Source organism: Rhinatrema bivittatum, chromosome 3 (assembly GCF_901001135.1).
Source record: "Rhinatrema bivittatum chromosome 3, aRhiBiv1.1, whole genome shotgun sequence".
Lineage (NCBI taxonomy): Eukaryota > Metazoa > Chordata > Amphibia > Gymnophiona > Rhinatrematidae > Rhinatrema > Rhinatrema bivittatum.
This window is the reverse complement of record NC_042617.1, coordinates 460,727,992-460,742,614: the sequence shown is the minus strand read 5'-3', so window position 1 is coordinate 460,742,614 and position 14,623 is coordinate 460,727,992. Positions and strand designations below refer to the sequence as shown.

Here is a 14,623-nt window from a genome sequence, read left to right as displayed (position 1 = left end):
GGAACTAGGGTATTATAGAGCACTGGAACAGAGTAACAATAGTACTGTATTACATTACAGTTGCTGCATAATTACTGTCAGAAAAGTTAATCATTAACCACCAAGCTGTGAGCCTTCGAGGAAAGGGACTGAATATAGGGTTGCCACACCTTCAGAAACAACTGTCTACGTTTCGGTGAGACCGTCGCCTCCAAGTTCTCCATTGTCATCATAATGTGCCAATGATTTCTCCAGGCCCAGTAGGACGGAGCATCCGAGGATCTCCATACAAAAAGTATTAGTTTCTTCCCCACTAAACTAGCCTTTTGGAGGAGGAGTCGGGAGCCTGGGTCTCGAATTCTAATTGGGGAAATACATCCAAAAACATACATCCAAAAACCACATAGGGGTTACTGGAAAAGAGATAGCTATCAAGTCTGCTAAATAAGCTGTTATTCTGCGCCAAAAACGCTTCACAAAGGCACACGCCCAGAACATGTGGGAAAGAGTCCCCTCCGCTGCGCCACATTTAGGACAGGTCGCCGTAAGCGCTATAGTCGACTGCTGCGCCGCTTGCGGTGAGATATAGGCCCGACTGAGGAATTTGAACTGAATTTCTCGGTAACTCGTGGCACTCGAGAGCTTGGCTATTCCCCGAAATGCTCTTTTCAAGATTGTCTGACTGACCACGAATACCCCGAGCTTCCAACACAGCGCACATCTCCAGCTCCACGGTGCGAACCAAAACTTTATAGTATGTGGATAAAGTGGGGGCCTTAACTTTCTGGAACTGAAACACCTGATCAATAGTATGATAGGTTGAGGGATACTTTGCCTCCTCAGGTAACGCTTGTATATAATGTCTAACCTGTAAATAAGGGAAGGTGTGCGTGATCCCAAACCCCGACATCGCCATAAATTCCTTAAAAGAGAGACACTGCCCTCCCCCTGTCATCAAGTGCCCTAAGAAAGTAATCCCTCTCTCCTCCCATTGCCAGAAGTAGGTGGCCTGCATCCCCGGGCTGAAGTCTATATTTCCCCGAATGGGGAGAAAATACGCACAGACCTTCTGCGTCTTCAAAAGTTTCATCAACCTAAGCCAGGTCTGTCGTAAAGGCCAAATCATCACATTTCGGGTAATGTATGGGACAAGGTGTGTAGGTCTCGCTTGTAGCGCACACATCGGTGCCACGGGGAACATTATTGCCTTATCCGCTTGCAATGCTGTGTAAATGGGAGTGTCAGTCAACCAGTCACGGAGGATTCGTAGGTTACAGGCCAAATTATACAAAGCCAAATCAGATACCCCCAAGCCTCCACTGCCCCACCTTGTCTTGAGCCAGACCAGGGGTAGCCGAGATTCCCCCCCCCCCACCCCCGCCACAGAAATCGCCAAATGGGTTTTTTTTTAAATGATGTCCCTTTGCCTAAGTTGTCTGAGACACAATGGCCAGTCTTGATAAGGAAATTTCGCCATTGGATGTTTTACAGGAGATTAAACAACTGAAGCTGGGGAAGTCACCTGGTCTAGATGGATTTACTTTCAGATTTTACCAGGTTTGCTTTATCTCTTGTTCCTCCTTTGACGAGAATGTTTAATTGCTTGAGGGATGAATGTGCTCTTTCATTCAGTTGGTATTACTATTTTGGTGAAATCTGGAAGGGACCCTACTAGTTGCAGTTCCTATCGGCCAATTTCACTCCTTAATATTGATTTAAAACTCCTAGTTAAGATCGGCTGAATGGTTTCATATCTAGCTTAATTCACCCAGACCAAGCTGGTTTCATTCCTGGTCACATGGTCTCCGACAACATATGTAAAACTGGATTCAATGTGGTGGGCGCAGCGTAAGAAATTTCACTTTTTGCTTACTATAGACATGGAAAAGGCCTTTGATTTAGTTCACTGGCCCTCTTTACCACTTTACAGAAAATGCAGTTCAGAGATACCTTTTTATGTTGGATTCATAAATTGATGACCACTCCACCGCCCGAATAAAGGTCAATGGCGGATATACTGCTCCTTTCTTGGTTGGTGCCCAGTCTCTGTTACTTTTCACGATTTTTTTGGACTCTTTGCTATCCATATACACAATAAGTCTAAGATTAAGGGAATAGAACTCACTGACGTTGTTTGCTGATGACATTTTATTTCCAGTGAGTGATCCCATTGTCTCTCTTTACTTATTTCATACTATTCCCTTCGAAGTGCCACCCAAATTGCTATCTTGCTGGCAAAAACTACTAATGCACTTTATCTGGAAAAGTAAACCCCCCTGAATAGCCAGGAGAGTTGTTGTTCTTTCTAAATCACAAGGAGGTTTGGGGGTCCCCAATTTATCCAGATATCATGCAGCCACTCATTTACGAGTGATTATAGATTAGCATAGGGTATCATTCCAGAAATCCTGGATTCTTCTAAATCAGGCTACTAGGATTATTGCCATTGTTGGCTCTAGTGTGGCAACCCATATATATCTGGAAACCTACAGAATATATCCCCCCTTCTCCTTGTCTAATGTTTTGAGTACCTGGGCAAAATGGAAAATTTCAATTGATTGATTATAGGTGATATTTTCTAGGCCCTTTTTTTGTTTCATAATGTTTCTCTCTCACCGGGCCTTCCTACTGCAGCATTCCATTTGTGGAAATCTAGGGGCATTTTCAATGAGAACATATATGGGGGGTTAAGGGTTTTTTTGACTCTCTCAGAGCTTCAAACTAAATATCTTTTACCAGATACAAAGGTTTTTCCCTATCTTCAAATTTGCGATTTTTCTGTTAGAGAACCAGCTTACTTCCAGCCTGTCCAGGGCAATCTCCTTTTTTGAGTCGTTATGTGAACACATAGAGCAGCAAAAGTTCTATTTAAATTATATATTTTTTTGAATAAAGATTTAGAGACACCACCAGCCCATATCAGGGCTTGGGAACATGATCTAGATGGACAGTTGACTGAGGATGCCTGGAGAGAGATTTATCTTTTTGGTTTTTTTTAGTTGCTTTTTTTGAGTATTGGGAAGAGGGTTAATCTCTTCTTCTTTCATTGAAAATGGCTATAAAGTTTTGTTGCATTGGTACTTCACCCCAGAAAAAATACATAAGCTTAGTGACAGGATTTGATAGGTGTTGGAAGGGCTAAGGGTTTAGGTTCCTTTTTTCATCTCTAGTGGTCCTGCCCTTCAATACAGCTTTATTGGCAAGAAGTGGTGGGGTGGCTCCAAATAATTTTGCAAAGTCCCGTCACAAACTCAAGCCTTTCTTAATGCCCCATTAGATTCCAGTAATAAATATAAAAAAAAACTGGTGAAATACATTATTTTCTGGCTTAATATGAGATTGCCCACTTGTGGCAAGATCCGGCTTTACCATGCCTTCAGTTGTTTCAGTCTAGGTTAACTAAGCTTTATCATTTATGTAAAATTACGGCACACAGACAAAAAACACACATTTTGTTTACTAAGGTTTGCTCCTCCTTTGTAATTTGGAGAGATACCAATTTTGACTCTTCTACTAAGCTTACCACTTAGGTGGCTCTCTTTACTGTGATTGTACGGTTAGGGTTTGTCGAATGTCTTATAGCATTCAGTACTATTTTTCTTTTTTATTTCTTATTTTTTGGTTTTGTGATATGCTGCTGTGAAATTATTTTTGATTTAGCATGTAGCTGTGGGGAGGCGGGGGGTGGAGGGATTATGTTTAAATTACAGTGGGCCCACCTCAGATGAGTCTTAGGGTCCTTTGTTTCACTTTTATGGGCACTTCCTTATCTTTAATTTACCTATAAAGGAATGTACCATTTAGATCACTAATTTGATTTTTTTTATCTTATCAGTTTTTGAATTATGTATGTGCAGTGTATCCTGTTAGCATCAGAAGAACTTACATTGTCATGAAGGTGTCTTTTGATTGGTTTGTACTATTTTAACATGCTTTATCGTTCTCAATAAAAAATTCAAAAAACCCCACAAAACTATTTAACTATAGTTCAGTTCTTTTTGTCAAGCATGTATTCCAATGCTAGTGTTTTAATAAGCATGCATTTAATACTGAAGAAACAATGGCTATTAGCACTCACAGGTGTGCGTATTTTATATACTACAACACAGCTAACAAAAATGTATTCTCAAATTTTCTTTAAGCGCCACCTTTTAAATTCAAGCCCTCCATCAAAGGATTCTCTTTAGACTAAAAAAAAAAAAATCTCGTCATGCTAGCCATCTGTTTTGGAAAATAGGTGATATTTTTCTTCTCATTTAAAATACTCCAAAATATTTTGTGTGTAGCCAGCCTCCTCACTTGGTTTACATCCTTTAATGTGCTTGTTTGCTGTCCTTATAGATAGCTGTTGCTTCATTTATGAACACAAAGTGTTCATAAATATGTGAAGGGTTGCTCATTACATGGCCATTGATTTACTTATTGATTATACTTTACGCCAATAAAAGTGTTAATATGGTTTTATGCAAATGCCACAAGGTAAAGGCCTTCTAACTATTCCGTCCGTAAGAACAGCCCATCTATGTGACATGAATAACCGAACAATTTCCTTGGCAAGCCCCAAAATCTGGAACACATTACCATGATCCCTTCAAACACAACTAGACCCTAAACTATTTAGGATAAATCTGAAAACCTGGCTTTTCACCAAAGCATTCGAGAAACAACTCTCAGACAGAATTTGAAATATTAACAGGTGTCCAGGCCTCCTGCCCCATAACATTTATAATTACTTTAGCATTATTTTAAGTTTTAATTTATGTGTTTTACTCTGAATTATTGTATTAGCTTATATTCTATTAACTTATAAACCGTTGTGATGGTCCAACCAAATGACGGTATATAAAATCAATAAGATAACATAATTACATAAGCGTGATTACAGTTTAGCCAGACATTTTTATTTAGCAACGGCAACTTACTGATATTTTTGGTTACTGTCACATAAGTACAAATTAGCATATATGCCTTGCATAAACAATATTGTATATTTGTACATACCCCAGTCTTTCCACTTCCAGTTTCTGCAGCCTACAGTTAAGACAATTTACTTCAGTTAAAGAGAAAGCAAATGTTGATTTTAACATAACTATTCATAAAAAGCAAAATATTTCTGGGTATTAAAATGAAAATTGTCTAATAGTTTGAGATTAAATTAAAAAAAAAAAAGCCACTATCTCAATGCTTTGAGTCACAAAATGAAAGATGGAGAAATTACTACTTACCTGATAATTTCCTTTCCTTTAGTGAAGGGTAGGTCAATCCCAAGTGGGTTATACATCTCTGCCAGCAGATGGAGACAGAGCACAAGGTGAAATCATGGCAATTTAGTCTCACCTAGACATCAGCCTGACAGTATTCTCTGGAAAAGTCAAACTGTGGACAAACCTAATTAAACTTGATCATCATTAGCAGCAGGAAACTGTTCGTGTTATCCAACAGGAACATTGAACTCAGCCAAAAGAAGGAACATATTTAGCAAACTAAGAACTAGAGAAGCCACGTAACAGTTATCAATGAATCGCTCGCCCCAAGGCGGCTAACCACAAAATCCAAATCTGGTAGCGGAGGACTAATCTGGGACTGACCTACCCTTCACTAAATGAAAGGAAGTCATCAGGTAAGTAGTAATATCTCCTCCTTCCTAAGCGTTCAGGTAGGTCAATCCCAATTAGTGGGATATACAAAATGATAACCCCAAAACCACCTGCACAAAAGTAGCAGCTTCATTAGTCCTTACGTTCAAGTAGTAATGCCTGGAGAATATGTGCAAAGATGACCATGTCGCCACTTGGCAAATTTCAGCAGGCTATAACAAACAAAATTCACTCACGATACCACCTGAGCCCTCATGGAATGCAAAGTTAACTATTTGGGAATATTATTTAGTGTGTTGGTGTGTGTGTTTGTGCTTTTAATAGTCAGTAAGGCAGTGAATAAACAAGTTAGACTGTGTTTTAAAATGGTCAGTCAATAAGGCAGCTAGTAAGCAGTAGGTAGTGTGTTTATTTTTAAAAGTCTGTAAGGCAGCTAGTAAGCAGAACAGAGTGTTTTTTTTTAAACACAAACAACCCCACAAAAAGTAGCCAGAAGCTAGAAATAAGCTAGGAGCAGTGTATACCTAAGTAAAAAGGTTGAAAAGTTCAGCTCAGTTACTCACCTTGGAAAGGTGTTGAGGTAGTGTGATTTGGTTTGAATAGGTACCAATATTTGTTAATCAAGAGAGCAGTGAGTCATTCTGGCTGACTAACTGAAGTTAGACTGTTTGTATGATTTTTTACCCATCGGTGAGAAGTTGTAGGTGTGCATCCAATATAAAGAGCTCCTGTCTTTCAAAGAACGAGTTCAATCTCTGGAGGCTAGAGTGGCACACCTAGCGGAGCTGATGCAGACAGAGAGGTATACAGATGAGACCTTCAGGGACATAGTAGCAGAGATCCAACAACTCCAGTCTGTCATCCCTAGTGCTGCCTTGGAGGAGGAAAGTCTCATGATTGGAAAGCATCAATCTGGTGCAGCAGGAAATGATCCTGTAGCAAGGACCTGCTCACTAGGTGGTGCATCGTCCTCTCGCACAGAGGATGTTTCTCCCAGGGCTTCTGCCAAGGAGGGAAGGGTTAAGTTGACAGTCAAAGTTGGTAATTCGATTATAAGGAATGTAGACTTTGGTGGCTGGTGGGCGTGAGGACTGCCTGATAAAGCAAATGTTGCTTACCTGTAACAGGTGTTCTCACAGGACAGCAGGATGTTAGTCCTCACATATGGGTGACATCACAGGATGGAGCCCAATCACGGAACACTTCTGTCAAAGTTTCCAGAACTTTGACTGGCCCCTACTGGGCATGCCCAGGATGGCACTAACCCTGTAGCTAGCAGGGGTCCCCCTTCAGTGCCAGTTTGGTGGCTGGCGGGCGGGTTTTGAAGACTAACATCCTGCTGTCCTGTGAGAACACCTGTTACAGGTAAGCAACATTTGCTTTCTCACAGGACAAGCAGGATGGTAGTCCTCACATATGGATGAGTACCGAGCTGAGGATGTCCAAGATATGCACCAAATGTACCCAAGACGTGCAACCGGCACAACAACTGGGGTGGAATTTGGTAATCCTGAACCCTAACGGGCAGGCGGAAGGGTGTTGGTTCATCAAGTTGCAAAAAGGTTGCACAAGACAGACTGGCCGAAGATGGAATCTTGTCTTCCAGCCTTGTCCAAACAAGAATGGGCTGTAAAGGTATGGAGAGAACTCCAGGTAGCAGCCCTACAAATATCAGGAAGTGGCACTGAGTGTAGATGCGCAACTGACAGAGTGTGCTTTAACACGGTCTTGAAGAGGAATGCCTGCTTGCTAATAGCAAAAGGATATGCAGTCCGCTAACCAGGAGGAGAGAGTCTGCTTACCCACAGGTTGCCCCAATTTGGTGGAATGGAAAGAAACAAACAGTTGAGTGCTTTTCCTGTGGGCAGTTGTACGGTCTAGATAGAATGCTAGAGCCCGTTTACAGTCAAGTGTATGCAGAGCCTGTTCTCCTGGATTAGAATGGGGCCTGGGAAAGAAGGTAGGTAGTATGATGGATTGATTAATGTGAAACTCCAATACTACCTTAGGCAAAAACGTAGGGTGAGTACGGAGTACTACCCTATCCCGCAGAAGTTTAGTATAAGGCGGGTAGGTGATAAGGCCTGTAACTCACTAACTCTGCGAACGGATGTGATTGCCAGAAGAAAAAGCACCTTCCATGTGAGATAGCGAAGATCACAAGATTGGAGAGGATCGAATGGAGGTTTCATGAGCCGACCCAAAATCAGGTTGAGGTTGCAAGAAGGGGCCGGAGGGCGCAGTGGAGGTTTGAGGTGGAGCAAAGCCTTCAGAAAACGTTACAAGGGGTTGTACCGAAATGGGAACATCCCCAAACACCTTTATGGAAGGCAGCTACCGCACTGACATGCATCCTGATGGAAGAAGCTTTTAGACCTGATTCTGACAAGTGCCAGAGATAGTCTAGAAACTTCGTGGTGGAACAAGTGAAAGGATCAAGGGACAGTGAGGAACACCATGACTTAAACCTGTTCCATTTGTAAAAATAAGATTTTCTCGTGGAAGGCTTCTGTGAAGCAATCAGGACACGGGAAACTGGCTCCGAAAGGTTGACTGCTGAAGAATTAACCTTTCAACATCCAGGCAGTCAGGGACAAGGCCTGAAGATTGGGGTGGCGTAGACATCCGTTGTTCTGAGTGATCAGAAGTGGGTCCTTCCCCAGGGGAATGTGCCTGCGAATGGAGAGGTCCTGAAGAATCGGAAACCACACTTGGCATGGCCAGTGAGGGGCTATCAGGATCATGGTTCCCTTGTCCTGATGTAGCTTCACGAGAGTCTTTGAGAGAAGTGGAAGTGGAGGGAACGCATAGAGGAGACCGGTGACCCATGAGAAGGAGAACACGTCTCTTGGTAGTGAATGTTGGCTGCGAGTAAGCAAGCAAAATTTCTCTACTTTGCGGTTTTGAGGTGACGCAAAAAGGTCTATGTAAGGGTAACCCCAACGTTGGAATATCGAGTTCGCTACTGTGGGGTTGAGAGACCACTCGTGTGGCTGAAAAATGCGACTCAGCCTGTCTGCCAACACATTGTCTACTCCTGGTAAGTAGGTGGCCCTGAGGTACATTGAGTGGGAAAGGGCCTCCGCCCATATCTGTGCAGCTTCCTGACACAGGAGGAAGGAGCCCATCCCTCCCTGCTTATTGATGTACCACATGGCCACCTGGTTGTCTGTTTGAATCAGGACGACCTGGTGGGAGAGGCGATCCTGAAACACTCTTGAGAGCATATCTGATTGCTCGTAGCTCCAGGAAATTGATTTGGTGTTTGGCTTCCTCTGGAGACCAAGACCCTTGAGTTTGTAAATTGGCAACGTGTGCTCCCCAGACGAGGTTGGAAGCATCGGTGGTAAGGGTTACTTGAGGATCTGGAGTCTGGAAAGGTAGACCTTGGAGGAGATTGATTTTTCCACCAAGCTAGAGACTGACGAAGTGGGTTGGTGATGTGGACAATGATTGATAGTGGTTGAATGGATTGAGTCCATTGTGAACGTAGAATCCACTGCATGACTCATGGCCAAGCGGGCCATTGCGGTAACATGCACTGAGGACGCCATGTGTCCCAGTAAGATGAGGAAATGGCGTGCAGTTGAGCATTGTCGAGATTGTAGCTGGTGTGCGAGAGAAATGAGAGTGAGAGCTCATTCGAGGCAGAAATGCCTTTGCTTTGAAGGTGTCCAAGTCTGCCCCTATGAATGACTGGGCAGGATTTTTTGTAACTGATGAGAAATCCTAGAGAGATCAGAGTGTGTAAGGTAAGACGTAGGAATGTCAGAGCAGCTTGCTGTATGGGAGCCCTGATCAACCAATCGTCAAGATAGGGGTAGACATGAACACCTTGGGTCCTGAGGAAGGCTGCTACTACTACGAGACACTTGGTGAAAACTCGTGGTGCAGATGCTAGGCCGAATGGGAGCACACAGTATTGATAGTGCTTTGGGCCTACCAGGAATCTCAGAAATCTGCAATGAGACGGAGTTATCGCAATGTGTGTGTAAGCATCCTGGAGGTCTAGAGAACAGAAGGAGGGAACCCAAGGTTACCATCTTTAACTTTTCTCGTTGGGGGTACTTGAGGGCACGCAAGTCCAGAATTGGACGAACGCCATCTGACTTTTTGGGGATTAGAAAGTACCAGGAATAGAATCTGAGGCCCTGTTGGGAGTAGGGCACTGGTTCGATTGCTCTGGACTGAAGGAGGAGGGAGATCTCCTGATCCAGGAGTAGTGAGTGGTCTGATGTTCCCCACGTCGGCCGAGGTGGGGAATCTGGTGGGATGGAGAGAAAGTTCAGGTGATAACCTTGAGAGATTATAGCAAGAACCCACTGGTCCAAGGTGACTGTGTGCCATATGTTGTTGAAATGGCACAATTGACCTCCTACTGGTACATGCGGCAGTGGAAGCTGGCTGTTACTCTCTATGAAAGAGTCAAAAACCAGAAGCAGGGCCTGGCTGAGGAGCTGCCTGTGGTTTTGGCTTACAAGGTTGTCGGGACTGGGCCTTCTGGAAAGGCTTAGTGGAGCGACCTCTAGATGGTGGTGGATAGGACTTCCTTTGACGGTAGAACGACGTTTTGGAGTCCTTCCTGAATGCTTGCTTGGCCAGATATTCAGAAGGCATCACAGAGAGTTGGCGAAGAGTCTCATGATGATCCTTGAGATGTGCCACTGTTTGCTGGATCTGTTCACCAAATAGGTTGTCCCCAGTGCAAGGCAGATCGAACAATCTGTCCTGGACTTCAGGACGTAGGTCCGAAGACTTAAGCCAGGCCCATCTTCTTGCAGAAATAGCAGCTGCAAATACCCTGGAAGTGGTGTCAAAAATGTCATAAGATGATCTTATTTCATGTTTTCCCACTTCAAATCCTTTGTTTGTAGCTGTTCCTGGAAATTGCTGAGGTAGTGACTCTGCAAAGTCCTGTATTTGTTTGAACAGGACCCTGTTGTACTGGGTCATATAAAGCTGGTAAGAGGCGATCCGAGAGATAAGCATTGATCCCTGGAAGACACGCCTACCAATGGCATCCAGGAATTTCTGCTCTTTGCCTAGAGGGGAGAATGAGGCTTTGGGCGCCGGGCCTTCTTTTGGGCAGACTCAACAACTACGGACTGGTGATCCAATTGGGGTTTTGGAACCCTGGAGCTGACTGGACCAAATGTGGTATCTGCTTTTCGGCTGAATGGTGCCACCGAACCAGAGTGTTCCCAATTCTTCTTCAGAACATCCAGAAGAACTTGATGAATAGGGATAGAGGTGATTTCTTTAGGAGCGTCCAGAAATTGTAGAAGCTCCATCATCTGGTGTCTATCATCCTGTTCAGTCTGCAGTTGGAAGGGAACTAACTCAGACATTTCCTTCACAAAATTAATGAAGGACAAGTCCTCTGGAGGAGAACGTTTCCTGCTTTCGGAAGGTAAGGGTGGTGATGGTAAATCATCGGTGTCCTGGGACGAGTCATCGGTCCATGTATCATAGGGTTCATCACCGTGCCCTCCAGGAACCTTAGAGGGACGGGCCGAAGTTATTCCCGAAGGTCCCGGTCTAGGCTCCGAAGGCATTGAGGGAGTTACCGGAGGCATCGATGGACGGATCGGCAGCACCAATGGCAGTAATAGTATCGGTGACATCGATGGTTGAGGCATCGGCAAGACTCCCGATGGAGGAAGACAGAACGGTGTTTCTCCTCCCGATGACAGAGGAAGTGGAGAGGGCACCGAAACTGTCTGTGTCCCTGGATCCATCGGAGGAAAAGCGGCTAGTAGTGCTTCCATCCTCAAGAGCAGCAGTACCAGCGCTACCGGAATGGGATCGATGGTTGGTTCGGGAATTGGCACCAGTGTCGGAGGAATCTGGAACCTTTGCATCGCTTTGCCGATGGCCTCCTGAACCATCTGGTCCAGCTCTTCATGGAGACCTGGAGCGATCAGCCCCGGTTCCGGAAGGGGAGAAGGAGGCAGAGGCGTAGCCGGAGGGATCAATGTTAAAGGCGGAGTCGCGGCTCCCATTACCCGTCCGGGTGAGGGTTGCCTCGGTGACCCGGACTCATAAAGGGTTGATGCCTTTTCTGGACGGGGTTTCTTCGGCGGCATCAATGATTTGCCTTCGTCGATGGTCCGAGGCTTATGGTTACTACCCCAAACCAAATATCCAAATTACTACCTCCACCTTCCTCTATTCCTGATGCCTTTCAACTAGCTTGATCACTCCATTCTTATACTTCACTTTCAATGCATATCCAGCATAGTTCTCTGCTTCAACAGCAGGGGAAAAGAAAAACTGTTACTTCACACATCCAGCAGGGCTCTCTGCTTAAACGGCAGGGGAGAAGAAAAAAGGGTTCGCACTCACAAAGCGGGGAGTAGCTGGCTTGTTACGGCGGTTACTACCCCAAACCAAATGTACCTGATACTTCACTCTCGACGCATATCCAGCATGGCTCTCTACTTCAACGGCATCGGAGAAAGACTGATACATCACGAATTTCCAGCATAGCTCTCTGCTTCAACGGCAGGGGAAAAGAAAAACTGATACTTCACGCATATCCAGCATAACTTCAACGGCAGGGGAGAAGAAAAAAGGATTCACACTCACAAAGCGGGGAGTAGCTGGCTTGTCACGGCGGTTACTACCCCAAACCAAATGTGCCTGATACTTCACTTTCGATGCATATCCAGCATAGCTCTCTGCTTCAACGGCAGGGGAGAAGAAAAAAACTGATACCTCACGCATATCCAGCATAGCTCCCTGCTTCAACGGCAGGGGAGAAGATAAACAACCAATAAGGGCTGTATAACATAATCTGGGTAAAAACAAATAAGCATGGGTGTAGCTTGCTTATTGCGGCGGTTACTACTCCTACTACCTCTAACTAATCAAGCTAGATATTTCACTTGGATGCAGCTCCTCCACCGCTCTCTACATTAATGGCGGGGGTGGAAGGGAATTAGAACCAAGAGCTAAGAGAAACAGATAAGTATGGGAGAAGAAATGAGGGAAGCTTGCTGGGCAGACTGGATGGGCCATTTGGTCTTCTTCTGCCGTCATTTCTATGTTTCTATGTTTCTCTCGACGATCTCCTCGGTCCTGAAGGGGAATTGAGGTAGTCGATGGCCGGGAAGTCGTCGACGCTGGACGGACACCGGCCGGTGCCCGATAGTGGCGCGACGTAGATGGGGCCGGTTTGGACAACTCCGACGGAGTCGGAGTTTGAAACCGAAAGAGAAGTTCCATCTTCTCCATTCTGGCTTTTACGACCTTTTGGTGTCATTAAGGCACATTTGGTGCAAGTCAGGACATCATGCTCACACCCAAGGCACATTACACAGACTTTATGGGGGTCTGTGATGGACATTGTGCGAGTGCAGTCAGGGCACCAACGGAACCCCAAAGCATGGCCTTTGAAAAAATGTAGCTGCGGTGCAGTCGACAGCCAGTAAGCCGCGAGGGCCAAACTCAACGGGAATCGACTAGAACCGGGTAAAAAAAAAAACCACTTACCGGACCACCGCGGAAGTAAAAAATTGAATAGGGGGACCCCTAAGGGGTATTAATGATGAAGTAATTCCAGGAGGAAAATTCCTGTCAGGAATCTCTGTAGAGCTCCTTAACCCGCGTGGCTACTGCTGCACGGAAAAAAAGAAGACTGAAGGGGGACCCCTGCTAGTTGCAGGGTTAGTGCCATCCTGGGCATGCCCAGTAGGTGCCAGTCAAAGTTCTAGAAACTTTGACAAAAGTGTTCCGTGATTGGGCTCCATCCTGTGATGTCACCCATATGTGAGGACTACCATCCTGCTTGTCCTGTGAGAACATGCCTACCTGGTGCGAAGGTGGCGGACCTCACGCGTCACCTAGATAGGATTTTAGACACGGCTGGGGAGGAGCCGGCTGTCGTGGTACGTGGGCACCAATGACATAGGAAAAAACGTGGGAGGGAGGTTCTGTAAGCCAAATTTAGGCTCTTAGGTAGAAAGCTGAAATCCAGAACCTCCAGGATAGCATTCTCTGAAATACTCCATATTCCACACTCAGGTCCCCAGAGGCAGGCCAACCTCAGGAGTCTCAATGCATGGATTAGGTGATAGTGCAGGGAAGAGGGACTCTTTTGTAAGGAACTGGGGAATCTTTTCCAAAGAGATGGGCTCCACCTTAACCAGGGTGGAACCAAGCTGCGCTAATCTTTAAAAAGGAGATTGTTCTAGTTTAAAAGCTGCTCTAAGGAGAAAGTCGACAGTCGCTCAGCAGCGCATGGGTGGGAGGGAGAATCTTCAAAGGATACTAATGAAGCATTAGAGTTAGGGCATCCCAACACAGAGGTTCCAATAATAAGAAAAGTAATCCAATTGCCTATAATTTAACATTCACCTGCGGTAAAAGATTCCAATTTATTCCTGTCAACTGAAAAGCAGAATGTAAATACAAACCAAAAACACTTTGAAATGTTTGTATGTTAATGCCAGAAGTCTAAGTAGTAAGATGGGAGAATTAGGGAGTATAGCAGTGAATGAAGACAGACTTAATTGGCATGAGAGAGTGTGAGTGAGTGAGTGTGTGTGGTGGGGCTGCATGGCAATAGTGATCATATGACCAAATGTGAATTAATGACTGGAAGAGGGACACTATGTAAATACATGGCTCTAGCACTAAAAACTTTCAAAATGGAAACTTTGATAAAATGAGAAAAAATAGAAAAAAAAAAAAAGGTGCAGCTACAAAAGGTGTAAAAAATTTAAAAAAAAGGTGTGCAACAGGCTTAGACATTGTTAAAAAAAAAAAACAAAAAAACAACACTATTCTAGAAGCACAGACCTGATGTATTCCATGTATTAAAATAGGTGGAAGAAAGGCAAAACGATTACCAGCATGGTTAAAAGATGAGGTGAAAGGCTATTTTAGCCAAAAGACCTTCATTTAAAAAACTGGAAGAAGGATCCATCAGAAGAAAAATAGGATAAAGCATAAACAATGGCAAGTTAAATGTAAGACATTGATAAGACAGGCTAAGAGAAATTTTGAAGAGAAGTTGTCCACAGAGACAAAAACTCACAATAAAA

General features: G+C 44.4%; 1 protein-coding gene across 1 annotated transcript in view; it reads right to left on the bottom strand.

Annotated features, from left to right (window-relative positions):
- Positions 1 to 14,623, bottom strand: part of DDX1 (DEAD-box helicase 1) — a 175,981-nt gene that overhangs the window by 117,023 nt on the left and 44,335 nt on the right. Inside the window, exon 4 of the mRNA XM_029595927.1 lies at positions 4,981 to 5,010. Within this exon, the coding sequence (XP_029451787.1) occupies positions 4,981 to 5,010 (30 nt within the window). The remainder of the gene's footprint in view (positions 1 to 4,980; positions 5,011 to 14,623) is intronic.